The sequence below is a fragment of the Lactuca serriola genome, chromosome 3 (assembly GCF_051521515.1).
Source record: "Lactuca serriola cultivar US96UC23 chromosome 3, Lser_US96UC23_V15, whole genome shotgun sequence".
NCBI lineage: Eukaryota > Viridiplantae > Streptophyta > Magnoliopsida > Asterales > Asteraceae > Lactuca > Lactuca serriola.
Window position 1 is genome coordinate 211,496,186 of NC_136410.1, and position 20,608 is coordinate 211,516,793.

The 20,608-nt window shown below is 34.6% G+C and overlaps 2 protein-coding genes and 1 long non-coding RNA gene across 5 annotated transcripts; 2 read left to right on the forward strand and 1 right to left on the reverse strand.

Moving 5' to 3' along the window:
* The first annotated feature begins 10,948 nt into the window (after positions 1-10,948).
* LOC145096010 (uncharacterized) lies at positions 10,949-13,821 on the forward strand. The gene is made up of 3 exons (XM_079033795.1): positions 10,949-11,573; positions 11,641-11,774; positions 13,549-13,821. The coding sequence occupies exons 1-3, from the start codon at positions 10,949-10,951 to the stop codon at positions 13,819-13,821; spliced, it is 1,032 nt and encodes a 343-aa protein (XP_078889921.1).
* Positions 13,822-14,516: 695 nt separating this feature from the next.
* On the forward strand, positions 14,517-17,337 carry LOC145093572 (uncharacterized). Of its 3 annotated transcripts, XR_013702942.1 has the most exons (4): positions 14,517-14,936; positions 15,598-15,645; positions 16,326-16,507; positions 17,060-17,337. It is a non-coding gene; the product is annotated as an uncharacterized LOC145093572 (long non-coding RNA). The 3 variants fall into 3 exon arrangements; XR_013702940.1 differs by lacking the exon at positions 17,060-17,337 and having other exon boundaries at positions 16,326-16,599; XR_013702941.1 differs by lacking the exons at positions 15,598-15,645; positions 17,060-17,337 and having other exon boundaries at positions 16,326-16,599.
* Positions 17,338-17,362: 25 nt separating this feature from the next.
* On the reverse strand, positions 17,363-19,795 carry LOC145093570 (uncharacterized). Its single transcript, XM_079031716.1, has 5 exons — positions 19,512-19,795; positions 19,041-19,132; positions 18,458-18,962; positions 17,800-18,158; positions 17,363-17,641 (listed from the first exon to the last, which is right to left on the reverse strand). The coding sequence occupies exons 2-5, from the start codon at positions 19,103-19,105 to the stop codon at positions 17,533-17,535; spliced, it is 1,038 nt and encodes a 345-aa protein (XP_078887842.1). The 5' UTR covers positions 19,106-19,132; positions 19,512-19,795; the 3' UTR covers positions 17,363-17,532.
* Between the last annotated feature and the right edge of the window lie 813 nt (positions 19,796-20,608).

Sequence of the window (20,608 nt, forward strand, 5' to 3'; positions counted from 1 at the left end):
TGTATACATGATATATAACTAATGTTTAAACGACCTTCGGACGGATATCCGATACCCACCAGACCACATCCCAACGAGGAAAAGGAAATAGGGCGAACTAGCCTTCCTAAGTCTTTTAAACATTATTTATATAACTATACAAGTACAGGCATGCATTTAACGAAGTAGAAGTATAGAAGTATGGAAGTATAGAAGAAACCTTTGGTAAAACCTTTGGAAAACCTTTGAAAATAAGAATTTACGTCTTGATATCTTTATGTAAAACAAGCTTTGAAAATCGTTCATAAACACGTTTTGAATATAATTTGATAACACAAAATAAGTAAAGAAAACCTATGTTTAAAGCACTGTTGTAACTGGTGTAGAAGTAAAACATACAGCACGAGAGATAATTTGAGAAAAGATTTAAACAAGTAAAGACATTTTGGAAAACCATCTATAGTATTGTACTAGGTAAAACAATTGAAAGTGTGATAAATACTTGTGCATACGGGTTATTAATCACATATGATGGATATGATAACTAACATGTTTTAACTTGTATCCCCCCCCCCATAAAAGCATGTAAAAGCATTTAAAAGGTTAATTCAGGGGTATGAACTCACCTGTTGTAAGTGGATCGGATGGAGGTGTCGGTATCAAATGTACGATACGGCTAGCAAGGTCTAAAACAAAGAAACACAGACCTCAGATAGTATCAAATGAACGATACAGCTAGCAAGGTCTAAAACAAAGAAACATAGACCCCGGACAGTATCAAATGAACGATACAGCTAGCAAGGTCTAAAACAAAGAAACCCAGACCCCAGACAGTATCAAATGAACGATACAGCTAGCAAGGTCTAAAACAAAGAGACACAGACCCCAGGCAGTATCAAATGAACGATACAGCTAGCAAGGTCTAAAACAAAGAGACACAGAACCCAGACAGTATAAAATGAACGATACAACTAGCAAGGTCTAAAACAAAGAGTAATCCTAAGAGTGTTTTTTCATAAATAAGTGTTAATTCTCTTTACCTTAAGGCCATGAATTATAAGGTGAACATGGAGATACTCGTAACCATACTGATTGACACTAGAGTACTTGACGCCCTGCAAGCGTCGAATAAATGTGACATTTGTCACCCCTTGGCTTGGTAGGCCGTGGACTGTAGCTAGCAGTCAGGGTGCGGGAGTGTCAGTCCCGTATAGATCTATACACACAATGCCCGTTCTCCCTCAAGGAGACTCTGGTTACTAACTTGACGATGGGGAGATCCGTATCCTGAAGATGCATCTCATGTCCTAAATTCTATAGGAGGGGCCGGAGAGATGATATAGACTCGCGAATGAACTAACTCCATTTGAATTCTCATACCAGAAAGAGTAAATAGAACCTCCTAACTATTCCTATAATAGTTACTAGTGTCTCTGATCTTATGAATGATGAATGGAAGGATGCCCTTGCTACCCAAGGGAAATGAACTGGTCGATGTAAACCTTTATGTCTATACATGTATACATGATATATAACTAATGTTTAAACGACCTTCGGACAGATATCCGATACCCACCAGACCACATCCCAACGAGGAAAAGGAAATAGGGCGAACTAGCCTTCCTAATTCTTTTAAACATTATTTATATTACTATACAAGTACAAGCATGCATTTAATGAAGTAGAAGTATAGAAGTATAGAAGAAAACTTTGCTAAACCCTTTGGAAAATCTTTGAAAATAAGAATTTATGTCTTGATATCTTTATGTAAAACAAGATTTGAAAACCTTTTATAAACACATTTTGAATATAATTCGATAACACAAAATAAGTAAAGAAAACCTTTGTTTAAAACACTGTTGTAACTGGTGTAGAAGTAAAACATACAGCACGAGAGATAATTTGAGAAAATATTTAAACAAGTAAAGACGTTTTGGAAAACCATCTATAGTATTATACTTGGTAAAACAACTGAAGTGTGATAAATCCTTGTGCATGCAGGTTATTAATCACATATGATTGATATGATAAATAGCATTGTTTAACTTGTATTCCCCCATAAAAGCATGTAAAAACATTTAAAAGGTTAATTCAGGGGTATGAACTCACCAGTTGTAAGTGGATCGAATGGAGGTGCCGGTTGGGTGCTCGGTGTCAAGTAAAGACTTGGACACACTTAGTGATCTATTAACATATGATGACATATGTTTACATACAATTAGTAATTATAATACTAATTAAAAACGCATAAGCATCCTAATGTGCGGAAAACACTTTGGTCAAGTGCTAGGAGGCTATTGGGTTGCAAATAAGGGAGTGTATGGACTCACATTGGAGTTTACTCTTCAAATGATGGCCCTTATGGGTGTTTACAGTTTCAAGACCACTTCCCCATGAGTTTACAGCCGTAAACTCATGGTAGTAGTGTCATGGGATGTTTAAAGGTCTTATCTCACTCATAGAATCATGCTAGAGTCGAATCAAGGGCTATGGAAGTGATTGGGGCTTGAAATGGACATTTTATGGAGTTTACGGTCCTTGGACCACTCCCTAGGGATTTTATGGCTGTAAACACATGAGTTTACGGTTGTAAACTCATGTTAGTCCATTCTCTTGTTGTTTGGTGGTTCTAGGCTATGTAGGCAAGGTTCTAGTCACTTATATGAGCATATGAATGTGTTAAAGGCACTTAAACACCTTGGAAAGGTGTTTACGGTCTATGAAGGTGTTCTTGGTGAGTTTACTACCTTAAACACATGAGTTTACGGTAGTAACCACATGTTTGTCCATGAATCATATGTTTTGGTGCATCAAATGAAGGATTACAAGGCTCTAGGCACTCATGGAAGCTTTTGGAGGTGTTTGAGGGGTAGTTTAACACCCAAAAAGGTGTTTATGGTCCTTGAAGATGGGTTTACGGTCCAAGGATATTCTTAGACCATAAACTCATGTTTACTCCCCATATGCTAAGATTTTGGTGTTCTAAGTCCTTTCATGTAAGCCCCTAAGTCATAACTAAGCTCCATAAGTGGTTTGGAAGGGTTTTTGGGCATCAAAAACCCCATTTATGAGTGTTTACGGCCCAAGAGTGTTCTTGGACTGTAAACTCATGTTCTTGAGGGTTTTCGGTAATTTAAACACGAATTTGTAAGTTAAATGTGCTAAACAACAAGTTAGGGTAGACCACTTACTAGTTTGGGGTTTGAAAGAGGCGATTTTGGACCAAACCCGATTTGTAAAGGGAGAAAGTAGAGAGTGAGACTCCTAAGGTGTGAAAAGGGTTGGAATGAAACCCACTCAACCCTTATATAGGGTGGAGTTTATGGCCTGGTTGGGGGTCCACCTGACACCAACCGCGAACGGGGGGTTTTTTTTTCACGACTAGCGTTAAACACGACGAATTTTAAAAATATACCTCCTTAATGTTGGTTCGCTTGACGAATATTATTTAAAATATTCCAACGGGTTTAAATCCGGTCAAAAATATTTTTGGGATAAATTTGGCTAATTTTTGACGTACTTAATTTCGACGTTAAAACTAACGGAAATTTTTGGGTTGTCACACTTGTAGAGATACACTTACTTGAATACACTTACTTGGATACACATACACTTGCCAGGATACTTTTACATAGATACCTGATTAAAAGCATGCTTGTATATGTATAGTTATATAAATAATGTTTAAAGGACTTAGGAAGGCTAACCCGCTTTATTTCCTTTTCCCCGTTGGGATGTGGTCTGGTAGGGTATCGGGTATCCGTCTGAAGGTCATTTAAATATCAGTTATATATCATGTGTACATATATAGACATAATAGTTCTAATCAGTCAGTTCAGTACCTTTAGGTAGCAAAGGTATACGTTCATTGATATGCTTATATGAGTACGTTTACATAAGATACGCTTACATGGGTGCGTTTACATGTACGATAATAGGACAGACATAACTAGGTGCTATAGCGTGGAACGATTTCAGGATCTAACTATACCAATGAATCACAACGCATTGTGATAGTTATATTGGGTATACATGATCATGGTAATGTGGATGTTCGCGGATTGCAAACATGTAGGGGTCGTGTGTGGGTCCCAAAATCTCTTTGACAAGGGAGCATCTAGCCTGGGATCTAGCCATCACATTATGCCTTATCCCTCAAATAAGGCAAAATAGTACAGAAGTAGCCACTTATTACAAATACTACAATACTTACGAAATTACAATAGATTTAAGGTAGTTAGTACGGCTGTAGTTATTTGATACTACACCATAGTACCATTTCATTTTCCCATTTACATTCACTTCGTGAACATTCACACGATGCACGGTAATGTACAAACTATACTTTTGGTTAATGATAGTCAGATTTAGGAAAACACACACTCTTACAAGAGACACACACAGATACTAGATGCCTTGGTAGAAGGTTACTTTCAGTAGGAAGCATAGGGCTTTCTAGGATGTTCAAAACGTTTTCATACTTACATTTCATATACTTACAAATACTTACATTTCATACGTACAAATACATTCTTACAAATTAAGACACTAAAATACTTATGATCTCACCAGCTTTAAAGTTGATCAACTCTTTCAAATAACTTGTATTCTTAGGTCAACAGTAGACAGGTACCGATGCAAGGTTTAGAGAAGATTAAGCTCGTTTAAGACTCATCTTTCATTTTGATTCATATTTTAGTGTCTATTAGACATATCAGAACACTTGTATTAAAATTATATTATTAATGCAATGGATGATGTTGTTGCTTGTTTACTACTATTCATTATTGTGATACTATACATGATGTCCTCCGCCCCAAAACGTTTCTGCCGTTCATGGTTTTGGGGTGTGACAAATACAAGTTAAAACACCAAGAACATGACTAAACTCAAACATCAGCTTTCAACAGAAAAGTTAATGTTCATTCACGAACTGTTTTGGGTAACTTAAACATTTTAGTTTTCAAAACTATATTAGATGCAAATAGTTCATGTTTATACCTTTAAAATGACTACTTGCACATGTCCATACAATTTTTCTAGTATTTATGGTGATTTTTACAAAACTGTTTATCACTCTAGCTACGAATTCGAACCAATCAGTGAATATGAATGTTTTCACACCAGTTAGAGACTTTTTAAAATCATAATAAATTTTATGGACAAACAATACACATTTTTTAATCTCTCAGAGTTTACGGATTTAGTTTTCGATTTAGTATGATTTTTCTATAATTATTCCAACAACAGGAACAGGAAAGATAACACTAGTAACTTGCTGAGCAAGGTGTGTATTATCATATATAAATACATGTTGGTTATATTGCATGTCTTTTACCTCATTATAGAGGTTTACATCATATGTGAAAAGGATTTCTACCACTATAAAACGTTTTTGATAAGCTATAATAGGTATAGTTTATGTTTCGTATACATTACAAACATTTATGATAAACTATGGTAAGTATAGTTTATGTTTCATATACATTATCAACATGTTTCCATTAACACAACAAACACATTTCGGAAGGTTCTATTACCATGGAAAAAGGTTTTACACTCACGAACACTACATGTAAACTTGTTAACGTAAATTGTGAGACATTCTTCTTAGTACTCCTAGAGTACAGGTTAAAATTCGTGGTAGTTATAACCAAAGTCTCTTGTAGGGAGAACGTGATAGTTGTGTATAGATCTATATTGGGCCTGACAAACCCACACATGAGCTGCATGCAACAGCTAGACCGGCAGGTTTGAGGTGACAAGTGTCATTATCTTTTTCGACGCCTGAGAAACGTCGTGGCAGGTTCATTAGTGATAGTATGGTTATAGCGACTCACATAGGGAGTTAACAACACATGAAGTTTACGGGGATTTTCTCAAATCAAAAAGGGTTTTATGTCGATTTAAAATCACCTTTTATGTCAATAGGTATGGATATTACTTGTACATTTCGGTCTTGGTATTTAAGACTACACATCACTCTTGTAAGGAAAATATTGGATTTTTCTTGGTAACACACAACTCATTATAAAGATCGGTTTCCAAACTCTTGAAACTTTTTCAAAACTACTTGTATTCTCAGGGAATCAACGAAATCAGGAAATCACAAGCTTTTTAGGATGGTACGCTACAACGTTCAACAACTAGTTTTATATCATGTTGTAATCAACCATTGAAATATGTAACACTTGAAACCATGAAATTCTTTTCTGATTATATTTATGATTGGTTGTATTTAATTTAAGCACTATTATACTCGTTGTTGTGATACTATGCATGAAGTCCACCACCCCCGGACGTTTCCGCCATCCTTGGTTTGGGGGTGTGACACTATATTGTTTCAACTGGCCTTCCAAGTAACGTAAATCCTAACATCACGATTTGGATATCTTTGAATGGTTGTACATACGATGGACCTCGCTCGTGAACATGAATACATTTTGGGACAATTCATCAACTATAATATCTTCTTTTGGATTTTTTTCGGTGACTTCTACTGAAGTTGGTTTCCACGGCGGAGAAATTGGAATCTTTCTTTCTTTTGGTTTTAATTATGTGAATAATATACCATTACAAACATGTTGATCAAACCTTTGAAGGCTTTCATGAAAGGCTTGCTCAACATTTTCATACATCGTATTATATTCCCATTCGAATTATGTGTAGATTAATTTTAAAGTCCCTTATGGAACAATACTTTTCTATCATTGGCCTGGCTGAATTTTTTTCTATTTTGTTTTTCCTTATTTATCTATTTTTATCTGATCCGATCAAGTGAATCCAAATTAATTTCGATTTTCAAAACATAGATCCAAATAATCAAACTAAAATTAAATCCGATCCGATCCAACCAAATTATAATTCGATTGGATCGGTTTTTTACAATTCGGTTTTCAATAATCAAGACATTTTAACAAATATATAACTTTAGTCTTAACTTACTCTATAATATAAACTAAAATAATATTGTTTAATTAGTTGTGAATTAAAACTTATAGATAATTATCAAGAAAAGTATATTATAGTGTACTACTTTATAGACAATTTTTTTATAAGCAGTGCATATTAAAGTGTTATAATAGATGAAAATTTTAATATACTAAAAGAATAATTTAGTAAATTTATGAATTATTAAAGATATATATTAGAAAGAACAAAATAACAAATTAGAATTCAGTTTTTTGGACTATTCGGTTTTTATTTTATAAATCAAAACTAATCCAAAATAATAATTCGGTTTCGCTAAAAACCAATCCAAATATCCAAATATCCAAACCAAATACTCGGATCCAAATTATCCAATTCGACAATTTGATTTTATCCAAATAGTAGACGGCCTGGCAGTTAGACCCTGTTTGATATGCATCTTTCCAGGTTCAAACAGATCTTTCTGGCTGAATGGACCGGAAAGACTATTTGATTTGTACAAAAGAATGGGTCTTTCCTGGTAAGATATGTCTTTCCCAGAAAACCTCAAAATCATGTCTTTCTGGCTAAATGGGCTGGAAAGACAATTATACACCAAACCCGGCCTCTTTCTTTCTTTATTGAATTATTAATTTTTTTAAATAACTTTTTTAAAATTTAATTTTTATTGAATTATTATTGTTTTTCATCATTTAGCCCAATCAATCAGACAGTCAAAAAACTTTTCGAGACATCACTTTTCCAGACATAAAATATATTAGTTTATGTTGTACAATACATATACATATGTGGACTCTGATCTGCTCTAACGTAGCACGTGGTTTGAAGTGCAGAGCTACGTATATGTTGGTTTTTTCTCAGTTATTCTCCGACTCAGCCATTGTTTTTTGAAGCCCTATGTACATTCCACCGCCTACTACTTCGTCTTCCTCCTCAATCAAACTCAGAGTCATAGGTGTCGTAAAAAGAGAATCCAAGCCCTAAGTACATCCCACCACCTACTGTTTTGTCTTCCTCCTCAATCAAACTCAGGGCTCGTTTGTTTTCTGTCAAAAAGACTTTTTAGGGTATTACATCTGCCGGCGGGTAGATATTTAATAAAAAGATTGTTTGATTTTTGGAAGACAAAAGAAGTTAAAAAGACTTTTTCATCTCTTTTCCAGAAAGACCTAACAGCGCCTCTTCTAATTGCTGAATACATTTATCGCTTTCTCATCGCCTCCATACGATTTTCCCCTTTCACTTGAAATTACTCCCACCGGCAATCTCTACGCACCATCCATACCTCCGGCCAACACCCTCCGCCTACGACGCTCCTCGCTCGTCCTTCGTTGCTCCAACTCGTCATCGCCGCCGCCGACTCATCAGGTTCGTTCTGTCCCTTTTTGTTCTCCTCTCTCGTTTATCTTATCTCCCTTTCAGCTTGTATTTTTAGTTTAGGCTCCATTAATGGTGAAATCCCATCTATGATTTTGTCAATTAAAAACCATCTGTGTTGTTAATTTCTCAGATACCATCTATTTATCTCTTTGATTTTGTTCGGTTTGGTACTAGAATCAAACTATTCCTGTTCATCTAAGCTTTATCTGTTCCTCTCTTGTGATTTTGTTTAGTTTAAGATGTAACTCAGCTCTTCATTTTTCCTGTGTTTGGTTCTGTTTTCTGACAGTGGGTGTAGATTTGTAACATTATTTCTTGGGAATTTTGTACATGCTTGAGTTTAATCTGTTTAGTCACTCCTCATTCTCGTTTCTCTTTTCTTATCTCCCTCTCAACTTGTATTGTTACTTTAAACTCCATTATTGGTGAAACCCATCAACCATTTTGTCAAATAACTTCCTGTTGTTGATTTCTCAAATAACTTCTTGTTAATCTGTTTGATTTTGTTTTGTTTTCTACCTGATCTAATTGATTATGCTTTGCTTAAGATGTAAATTTCATGTTGTTTACTTCTCTTATACCAGAAAATTATTAGTTGTTTCTTGTTTGAATAAGTAATTTTCATGTTTCTTGTTTGAAATCCTTTTGGCACCGAATCTGGCCATTAGGGGTATTGTTGTCCAAAAATATGTAGTGTCTGTTTTGTAATTCAGTTGATGATTTATGTTTGATTCTTTTTTGATTTTGATGAAACGGGTTATACCATCATAAATGGTTTTTACTTTCATTGAATAATTTGTTATATATATTTTTTTGGATTCATTGTTTATAGCAACACTTCCTAGAGGATATAAACAATAATTGAAAAAGTAATTTGCAAGAACTCAAAAGGGTAGCTTTATGTTTTTTGAAAATTTAATGTGATTGGGAGAAAACTTGCATTTTTTTGAAATTGAAGGAAAAACTCACAAACTTTAGAGTTTCTCTTTAAACTGTCTAGTTTCAAACTACATGCTTCTAGTTTCAAACTCTTTAGTATAATGCTTTTATTCACTTGAATCAAATGTTTCTATTTTACGTTGTTTGTCTAACATGTTGTAATCTATAGATATGAATCGTTAAGTTTTTAGTTTTTTAAGTCGATTCTTTCATGGAATTAATTTATAAAGTTATTATATATAGCTTGTCTAAATGGGAGACAAACTACAATGGTCGAACGAGCAAGTAAAATGTTTATTAGATACGTGTATCGATGAGGTCAACAGAATTGGTAGAAAAGGAGGTAGCATGCACAAGGAGTCTTGGGTTACGTTAGGGAAAGCTCTAAAAGAAAATTTTGACATGGATACTTCATAAAAACAATTGAAAAATGCTTTTGATAATCTAAAAGCTAAATACGTAGGGTGGAAATATTTGAGAAACAAGTCAGGGAATTTATACAATGCTCAAACAAATTCATTTGCCTTAGTGAACACAGAATGGGAAGAATTCAAGAAGGTGTGTCTATATAATTTAATTTTTTTAGTTTATGTCCAATTTTAATAACGATGTCAAAATACTTATAATTACTATTAATATTGGTTTAGGGTCATCCAAAGGCAGGATCATTGAGGACACACCCATTGCCTTATCCCAACCTTTGTGCATCTTTATTTGATGGAAGTAGTGCCAGCGGTAGCATCAAATGGACCTCTACTCAAACTGCACCCGCAGATACATCATCTTCTTCTCATCGTGTGCAAAGACTTCTAATTGATGATAACCCTTTTAATGGCCTAGAAGATGATGATGATGATGACGTTTCCAATGACACTAGTGCTCGAGCTCCTAGTGATAAAGCTCATGGTGGTTCTACTGAGAGGCCTGATAAAAGGAGTAAAACCAATGATGCTTCTACTGAGAGGCCTGATAAAAGGAGTAAAACCACTAATGCTTCTACTGAGAGGCCCGATAAAAGGGCTAAAACTAGTGATGCTTCTACTGATAGGACCGATAGGACCGATATGGATAAAGCCTCTAAAACCTCTGTTAGTCTTGATGATTTGAGTCTTGATATGCAAAAAGCTCTGCAACATATGGTGAATAGCAAGGAAGGACCAACAGTAGAAGAATGTTATGAAAGGTTGAAGCTAGTTGAATTAGACCCAATGGATCCTATATTTTTGGTAGCCTTTCACCTTTTTGGAATGTCCATGAATATGAGAGAGGCATGGATGACATTGCCACTGATACCTGGGGTCTTAAAAGGGTGGATAAAGATGACTGGCACCACATTAGGGATGTTTAAGTAGTTTTTATGCTTATGTTTTTTCTTTCATTTTGAACAATTATGTGTTTCTTGAACTTATGTTTTTTCTTTCATTTTGAAAAATTATGTGTTTCTTGAACTTATGTTTGACATTATGTTTTTTTGCTATCATTTGAATGATTGTGTACTTATTTGACACAAATATTGCTAGTATTGGGATTATATACTTATTTTAAACAAAATGTATGCTTTGAATATGATACAAATGTTTATGTTTTTTGATTTAGCATATTAGGGTTTAACAAGTGTTTATGGTTTAACAGGTTCACAATGGATTACGGTAAAAAGTTGCGCCTCCTAATTGTTATGTATTTGTATCTTCGCTTTTTTTGGAGAAGAGGTTTGAAAAGAATGCGAGATAATACCTCAAAAACTTCTGGGCATCAATTCACATTAGAGTTATTACAAGGAACTAATAATCAATGCATTGAACTCTTACGTTTGTCACGTGATTCTTATGTTTGGCTTTGCACACATTTTAGAGTAAAAAGTTGGTTAAAGGATAGTAAACATATATCGGTTGAAGAGAAAATGGCGATGTTTTTGATGATGATTGGTCACAATCAACGTTATGTAATCATCAAACGTAGATTTCAACACTCAAAACAAACGATTCATAAGTATTTTTATGAAGTATTGGATAAAATGATGGTGTTTGCAAAAGATATAATAGTACCAACTTCCTTTAATCCAAATCCAAACATCCCGAGACATAATAGGAGGTTACGAAGGATTTTCAAAGGAGCGGTTGGTGCGCTTGATGGAACTTTGGTACATGCTATTGTCCCTCTCGACAAACAACATTTGTATAGAGGAAGGGGAAAAGGCGACTGCTATCAAAATGTATTGGCAATATGCGACTTCAATATGATTTTTACATTTGTTGTGGCTGGATGGGAAGGGATAGCACATGATTCAAGAATATTATCTGAAGCTTTAACAGATCGAGATGCACCATTTCCATTTCCACCACCAGGTTTGTTTACATTTTCAATTTAATATTTCTACTTTTTTTAAAATTAATTATTTCCTTATATTTACAGATAAGTATTACCTCTGTGATGCCGCGTATACACACACTCGAGGATTTATAGCTCCTTATCGTAATGTGCGGTATTGGCTTGGAGATTTTCATCGAAGACGTGCATTAACGAACTGTAACAGCCCGGATTTCCAGGTATCCTTTATTGTTTTGATTTTTGGTGTTTTGAGAGGGGACTCGGCGAGTTGGAGCTCAGACTCGCCGAGTAGGGTCGTGATTCTGGACGCGGGATTCGTCTGGACTCGGCGAGTCCGCGCTGTTTAATGAAACCCTAATTTCTCGGGTTTGGGACCTATTTAAAGGGCCTTATGGCCGTCATTTGTACCCAACAGTCCATAGAGAGAAACCCTAGAGTGCTTTAGCAATTTGAGAGATAAAGGAAGCATTTCTTGACCTTTGTGTGTTGTTTAGCAAAGAAGAGGGAGGTTCTAGCCAAGAGGAGGCAAAGGAGGTTGCTATTCTGTGGATTTGAAGCTTAGATCTTCGATCTAAAGGTATGATTTCGGCTCATCTTCTATTTTGTGAAGTATGTTGGGTTTTAGGGTTTCTTGTGACCTTTGTTGGGTTGATTGGATGGCCAAATAGTCCCTTGCTAGTGATGGGGCTTTGGATCTGGATCCATAGAGGTCCAGAGAGCATCATTCATCAAGCTTTATAAAGAACAATGGAGGTTATGACCTTGATTTGTGGTATTTGTTGATAATTCTTCATATATGGTCATATAGAGGTTGTATGTACACCAAGATAGGGGCTTTACGTGGTGAAACAGTCGAGGAAGGCCAGATCTATGAATTGATGGAACAGATCTGACCTTAGAAGCGAGTTTGAGTGTTTGCATGGTATGGACTCGCCGAGTCCGATGAGCAGACTCGGCGAGTAGCTTGAAGATTGCCCTTAGATCGGCCAGGGAGTGGTCCAGTCGAGTCATGGGTTGACTCAGTGAGTCAGGGCGAGTTAAGAAGGGTGGTCAGTGGACTGAGTCGAGCTGGGACTCGTCGAGTTGTTCTTGGAACTCGGCGAGTTGAGTCGGGGTGGCCCCGCGATTCTGCCAGGTGGAACTCGTCGAGTCAGGGAGAGTACTCGACGTGTAAAAAGGGAATCCTAGAGAGTTGGTGAAAATGTCTAGACTCGCCGAGTTGCCCTTGTGCACTCGCCGAGTCCGGTCAAAGTTGACCGTTGACCATTGACCAGAGTTGACCTGTGTTGACTTCTTAGGGATAGTCAACCTTAGAGATAAAAAGTGTTAATTAGAGTCATGTGATGTTATAGGAGGATTAGAGCTCGGAGGATTGAGCACGAGGGATTTCCAGGATTCGTGAGATACCGAGATACGCGAGGTGAGTCTTCTCACTATACTTTACCTTGAATAGGTAACAAGAGTTATGTGACAGAGTATTTGTATGTTATGTATGCTATATGTTGTACTGCATTATTTCTATGTGATTTATGCTGTGCATGTTTACAGAGTTGGAACCGGAAGGTTCCTAGAGTTAGAACCTGAGGGTTCACAGAGTCTGGGTGCACGGACCCATAGAGTTATAGCCTCGAGTGGCTAATATGTGCCTTATGTGTGGTATTTTAGGGAACTCACTAAGCTTCGTGCTTACAGTGTTAGTGTTGTTGTTTCAGGTACTAGCGATGACCGTGGGAAGGCGTCGGCTTGATCCGTACACACACAGGGGATTTTGCTATACTTGTGATCTTGGGGTTTTGTATGATGTGAATTGAGATTTAAACTTGATGTTTTTATGAAAAGTTAATGGTAAATGTTTTTATAAATTGTGAAAATTTATTTTGAAATTTACGGTGTTACACGAACAAAGAAAAATTTAATCAATCACATGCAAAACTTCGAAATGTCATTGAACGTGCTTTTGGTCTCTTGAAAGCACGTTTCCCTATATTGAAGAGAATGACTCCGTTTCCATTGGTTACACAAAGAAACATCGTCATTACATGTTTTGCGCTTCATAATTATATAATAAAAGAGGGATTAAGTGATGAGTATTTTTCTCAATATAATCAAGTCGATATATCACTTCAAAGCAACAATGTACAAGATGATGATGATGAGGAGGAGGATGACGTGGATGAGGTACAACCACACGGAAGTGCAAGAGACCGGGAATATATGGTTCATCTACGAGATCAAATTGCTGACCAGTTAATGCGTGTAGAATGAATGATTTCATAAAAATATGTTAGTTTTGTGAATTTAGTTTTAATATTGTAAGACAATCATCAAAACAATCCTTTATGTTTTTAAAAATATCAACTTTAATAAGTAAACGGCCTTCCGGTTTGAGTCGAAATATATATAGTTTATCTAATGTTTTAAAAAATATTATATGTTTGAAATTGTATGAATTTTTTATTGGCAAAGTTTGAGTCAAATATTGGCAAAGTTTAAGTCAAATATAAATTTTAATATATTAGTAATGTATGAGATGCTGAGTTTTTAGCATTTGAGCTTTGGTTGTTTCAACATTAATTTCAAAGATTGGTTTTGTTTTTGAATAATGAAAATTAATGTAAATCGGGTGGCAACGTGTAAGTATACAATTCTTATTAAGAAAAAATCTAATGTGTATTTTTACGTTGCTTTTTTATATTTTCTAATATTTTCTTACAAAATACTATAAATCTATTAAATTGTTCGTAAATATTATTAAATGGATAGGTTTTTCAATTTATTAAAAACCAACGTGAATTATTCGTATTTTAATATGAAAAAAAAATATGATTAATTAATCTCCTTTTTTTACAAGATCTCTTAAGTTTTAGTTCATTCTAATTAAAAAACAAACGATCTTTTTGTATTAAGACTTTTTTGTATAAAGTCTTCTTTTCGAAAAATAGCAAAAGACATTTAAAACAAACACCACCTCCTCGGAGTCGTCGGTGTCGTAGAAATAGAATCATTTTCTTCCAAATATCATAGGTTTCCAATTTCAGTCAATCATTTCAGCCCGTGATCAATTGATCAAAGCTTTTTGGGTTTACCGTCGCTCCCCCGCTCCCGTCTTCTACAAAGGCCTGATCGGAATCTCGACTTTTCATCTTTTCTGATTTCACCGTTTGTTTGGTATGTTCCTTTTCTATGATTTGGAATGTTTTCTTTTTTTTTTTCCTTTGTTTGGTTTCTCTTTAATCCACCGACTAGAACTTAAAGGCATTCTACATCTTCGGTTTTTCGATACAAACATATGTTGACGGTGATGGTATGGTCGGCCCAGTGACGAATGACTTCATTGCATATCTGAAATTTCAGTTATGTCTTCCACTTTTCTTACTCAGGTAAAAAAAAAAACACCCTTTAACATACTCTGCGTTGTTTCTCTTAAAATGTAGACCAAAAAACGATTTTGTGATTGTGGCGTTCTTGTGCGGAGACATTAATCTGGGCCACTTTACTTGCCTCTGTCATATCCCAACAATAAGATTCAATTATACATGCCCGCTTACGTTGATATTTGATAACAAGTTTCACAATGCACTCATAGTACTCGATGAAATGCTACAACCAGGTTTTTAAAATTTTCCTTTTTGGTTACTTGGCAGAAACGGTGTACACTTGATAGAGGTCGAACTGTTGTTTTTACCTCAACAATTGCTAACAAATCCGTTTCTATTTGAAATAAAGATAATTTTAAAAAAATGGGATTTTATGTGTAAGTTTGCAAAAGGTCTTTGTTGGGATTTTTTTGTGATAACAACACAGAACGAGTGTAAAGAAGAAACCAAGCAATAAAGATTGATATACTTGTGGAGAACTGTACATCCATGTTTTTTTTTTTTTTTTTTTTAAATTTTATAAGAAGTTAACAGTTAATTAGGATTAATCAAAACCTATATTCAGTATCAATTGTTTGTGAAAGTATTTGTTATACTCTTTCTCAACTAAACATAGATTCTTTGTTATTGTTAGTGATATTGTTTGCTTAAAATGCTTTTACAGGCTCAATTGGTGAATTATGTTTTAATATAGAAAACAAAAAAATCCATGGTATGTTCAATCTTCTTTGATTTGTCTTCTGATAAATGTGTTTTGGCACTACAGTCAAAGGTTATCCAGTTTTTTATGTAATTATTTTGTACGATGGAAGAGGAACTGGTACACTTAAAAATCATCAACAATTTCTTAGATATTTTATTTGTCAAAGGTAGAGTTTCTATTAAATAATTAATTTTGGATTCATTTTTGTGTGGTATCACCTAATTTATTTTTCATATGCTTTTATTTTGTTTTGTTTTTCTCTTCTGTTAGAAGACCACAATCCTTCCAAATTTAGGCCACCTTATAAAGCTGGTAATTCTCTAATTTTTCCACACATTTAGGAATAAGAATATGGTTTTATTAACCCACAAGACCACGAGGGTAATATTGTCATATCTACAATCTGTTGATGTCATTTACTCCTTAAATTTTGTTGTTTACATTGTTTTAGAGTATTCTAATTAGAAGAGATCAATGATGATAATGTTAATCATAAGAGCAATTACCCATTGTTGCTTCTTTGTTTCTTTGTCTTTCTGTTTGATTTGAGGATGCAATATGCACATAAGTTTTGATGTTTTTTTATTTCTTTGGAATGCTATATGGGATTTTGGTTTCTTGGGCTTTAGTGAGTATCTGGACATATGACTATGACTTTGAGTGTATGCTTATTTCTCTAATTTGTGCAGATTTGCTTAAATTGATGGAAAAAAGACATAAAATGAACTTTTGTTAAGGTGAATGGAATTCGCACTTGAGTTTGTCGGACAACAGATGCGGCTATGTTGCTGGTGTACACGTTCAGAAGATGGGACATACAAGTAAATTTAGTTAGTTTTCTGCATAATGGATTTAGAAAAGCATTGGAATGGTTCGTTCCACCATAGTTTATAATGAATGTATATTATATATCTTAAATTAATATTTCTTCTTATTCAGGTCCTACAAGATTTTTTTTCTTTAGTTGTTCCTCTCTGCCATCAAGAGCAAGAAAATCATATATATTTTCCATAGTTTATATTTTTAATATTCAATTTTAATTTCATTTAATTAGATCGATGGGTATTATGCAACTTTATGTTTTTGTAATCACAATTCTATCTGTTGATTATCAAGTCTTTATGAACAATGTTAGGGATATAATATGGATTAACACAAAACCTTTATGAACAATGTTAGGGATATAATATGGATTAACACAAAACCTTATGTAAGGATCTCTTTTGTTAGCCCATTGATAAGCATGTCTCACATGTTGCTCCTACATTTTTCTCTTTTCTAAAGTTTCAAGAAAGAAATGGCATTTTGACTTTTTGAGTCAAAGTGTGACTACAAAAGTGAAACTCCAAATTTTGTGGACAAACTCAATAACTCGATTCATTTGAATGTAAGTAAATGATTATTTTATGATTATTCATTTCAGATTCCTAGACAAGGCTGCGATTGTAACCAAAGAAGATAATGCAAAAGGACAATCAGAACCGAATTTATGGCGATTAAACACAGTCCATCGAGTTGAAGAACTAAAGTCACTGATCAGAATGGCCCCATTTTAGGCATTTCTTTGGTGTATGTAACCACGCAAAGCAGGGATTCTTGGCTAGTTAATTATTAAACTTAGATATATTTTATTCAGTTTTAATAAAACTTTAAACAATGAGAAAAACCTATAGGATATACAATACGGCTGACTCGATTTAATTACGAATACCCATAGAATGCATAGTTTACGCAATAAGTTACTAGTGGTTTAGTGTAGAATTAGAAACGTTAAAAGTAGCCCGTCAAAAGTTGACAAACCAGTACGCATTTAAAATGGTTGTACATATCCACAAGAAGAAACGAAAATCAAAACGAAGATAAATTTAAAAATTTATTGAATCTGTGCGCCTTAATTTAGAATTTACAGCAGATGATACCCTGTCCCCATCCTTTCTGTTTCCGCAATCTTCTTCTCTCTGCTTTTCCCATTCTTACTGGGCTGCTACTATATTCGGCCTCCAGTCTGCACCACAATCAAGTACTGTAAGCTACAAACCCTGTAAATAATAAAGAAAAAAGAAAGTGGTATATATATGTTTTTGCAATGCACAATATCCGTTGCTAAAATGCATAGCAACGTACTCATGGCTTGCTAATGGAGTTCTAGTTAAGTAGTATTACGTGGGGAAGGCGAAGGATCTGGTGCTTGTTGCACTGCTATCTGATCGATTAGATATGGAGATGCCACTTGAAAATGTTATAGGTCTGGAGCAGGAGATAAGTTCTGTAATTACACCTGCCATGGAGAAACTCGACTCTCCAGCGTATCGTGTTTCATGATTGGCAACTACGACTGCCACATCACGGTGGTTATGGTTGACAGCAGTACTTGGCGTCTCTAAAGGAAGTGCATACATCGTCTCAGAATTCATTCCCCCATAGTGCTCACTATTATATGCTGCTGGTTTGTTGGTGTCAAAATGAAAAGCAACACTTCCTTCCATCTCGCTATCGTTCAATACTTTTCCAGCTTCAGATTCCTGTAATTTAAATGATTAAAAATATTCTTTAAAACTATGTTGGTTATAAGAGAAACGAATAGATGGGAAATTGCAAGCTTTTTTATGGTTATTTTTTATGATAAGGACTCTTTTATACATACCAGAGATCAGTAGTGTTGTACTTTCCGATGGGACAAATTCACATACTATATTTTTTTTCATTTCCTACTCAGGTGTACTTCCATAAATGTCAATGTCATAAAATTTGCAGTTTTCCCATCCAAGTCTTTTCCACCTAACTAAACTTGAATGTAATATCTAGTACGTAAAATACACACCTGAAGAGTTTGGTGATCGACATCATCTGCAGAAATATTGGAGGACTCTGTGGAGACATCATGCTCTAAATTTGTACTTAAATTCATTTTTTCTTGACAATCTGTAATATATGAAGGTCTCAACCATTGATGGTTAAAAAATTCGGGATCAAGACTGGCTTCAATCATGTCATCACCATCTTCACTGACAGAAAGGGAGTCGCACGCAATAGTTTCTTCATGAGGTATACCTTCATCAATGCAGATATCCTTAACTTGAAAATCACTCTCTTGATAACATACCATCAACTCCGGTAACTCGCATTCTACTGCGTTTTTATCAATATTGTAAAATCCAGTGGTCTTATGTTCTTGATTATTAGTAAAATCGTTCTCAAAAGTTGAACTTTCGAGTTCTGGGTTGTTCCAGAAGTTGGAGTTTTTGTTTTCTTCGTCACATAAAAAGGGATTTGTACACCTAGAGATCCTAATTGTGTTTGCCTCCGGTTCATCTGTATCGATAGCACTGTTGAATTCAAATCACGCCAGAATTAGAAATGTGCATATACACTACAATCTAATAGTAAAAAAAGGTTAATGTTACCAGATTTCATTATCAGCGCCAGCTGGAAGGGTTTGAAGGATTCGTAGGAGCTGTGAGGCAGACATTATCTACCTTGCAATTGGAGATGACACCTACAAACATAAAACACATAGACTTAATTATTGGATGTCATGCGAATGTTAAGTATTCATCAAAAAATTACACAATTATACAACACAGAAAATGGCATTGGTGCTTATAATTATTCTACAAGTTACCCTTGTTAATTTATTGAACAACTCTACTTTAACTATTCAACCAGTTACCCCATTCCATGTTTATTGAAGCACTGTACTAATAGCGTTTACATCATTAAACTCTAAGCACATCCTAAAAATTTCATATCTCCAAAAATGTTAGATGTTTATCATAAAACTTAAACTAAATCCCATAGATAATCACCCAATCAAACAATACAACAATGGAGATTAATGTAAATATATACAAAACACAAATATGCAGTTTCATTACCTCCAATCTATAATCTGCCTCTGCTTTTCCTTCTGAAAGAGAAAAAAAAACTATGGTTTTGCGTCTGTAGAATAACAATAATCTGTTCCTAACATGGTGCTGCTGTGAATATCTATTCCCAAAATCTATTTTGTATTCCTTCACCCATTGGCACATATAATATACAAAATGCACAAATCAAACGCCAAAATTATTAGATATTCAACACCAAGAATGTTGTCTTATAACTTAGTTTTTACGAGTTATTTGTATGTATGCGTGAATGAATATATGTCTGTATATGTCTATAGAATGTGAAGACTAAGAGGGTAAAACATTCAACTCTACCAACTTATCAAAGGTCAACATTGAAAACCTAATTATTAAATGTGTGCACATATACATATACAATATATAATATATGATGAGCTCCACGACTACGGAAGACTAGAATTAATTATAAAATAAACAAAATAAAGATAATAGTGTCCCCTCTTTCATCGCATTTTCGAATCTCCACATTAAACAAAGAATGGCTAACCTATGTGGTTTTGGAAATTGTTTAAGTTGATTGGGGTGAATCAAAAGGCTTCTAGCCTAGCGGTATCAGGTGTTGTTCTCTTTTTTTGAAGTTAAAGGTTGAAGTCTGTTACGAGACATAGATGAATTTAAGAGTAATATATATATATATATATATATATATATATATATATATATATATATATATATATATATATATATATATATATATATATATATATGGGCGAGTTTGTGTATGTCAAATGTGACAACCCGAAAATTATTCCGTCACTGTAACCCATTTCCATTAATAAAATTTATTTTTATTGAAATTTTCCGTTAACTTTTGAGTTAGGCAAATCAATTAAGATTTTTATTATGATTTCTTAAGTGTCGGAACGAAATAAGAACACGTGAAACACCTTCGATATCCCTTGAAAAGTTTTTAGTTACGACCAAGTCGGGTTACGACCATTTAATCGGGTACAACCATAAACTCCGTTTAACGTCGGTTTTGGGTGGATCCCCACCTGGCCACAAACTCAAACCCTATATAAGGGTTGAGTGGCCTTCATTTGAGCCTTTTCACACCTCCTTAT

What these genes read in the sequence shown, in the direction of transcription:
- LOC145093570 (XM_079031716.1), bottom strand. Translation starts at nt 19,105, where the DNA reads ATGTCTGCCTCACAGCTCCTACGAATCCTTCAAACCCTTCCAGCTGGC. An exon ending in GGCGCTGATAATGAAATCTG is followed by an intron (nt 18,963 to 19,040) that starts GTAACATTAACC and finishes TGAATTCAACAG; the next exon opens with TGCTATCGATACAGATGAAC. An exon ending in AGATCCTTCGCCTTCCCCAC is followed by an intron (nt 17,642 to 17,799) that starts GTAATACTACTT and finishes ATTGTGGTGCAG; the next exon opens with ACTGGAGGCCGAATATAGTA.
- LOC145096010 (XM_079033795.1), top strand. Translation starts at nt 10,949, where the DNA reads ATGCGAGATAATACCTCAAAAACTTCTGGGCATCAATTCACATTAGAG. An exon ending in ATTTCCATTTCCACCACCAG is followed by an intron (nt 11,574 to 11,640) that starts GTTTGTTTACAT and finishes TTATATTTACAG; the next exon opens with ATAAGTATTACCTCTGTGAT. An exon ending in GTAACAGCCCGGATTTCCAG is followed by an intron (nt 11,775 to 13,548) that starts GTATCCTTTATT and finishes CCTATATTGAAG; the next exon opens with AGAATGACTCCGTTTCCATT.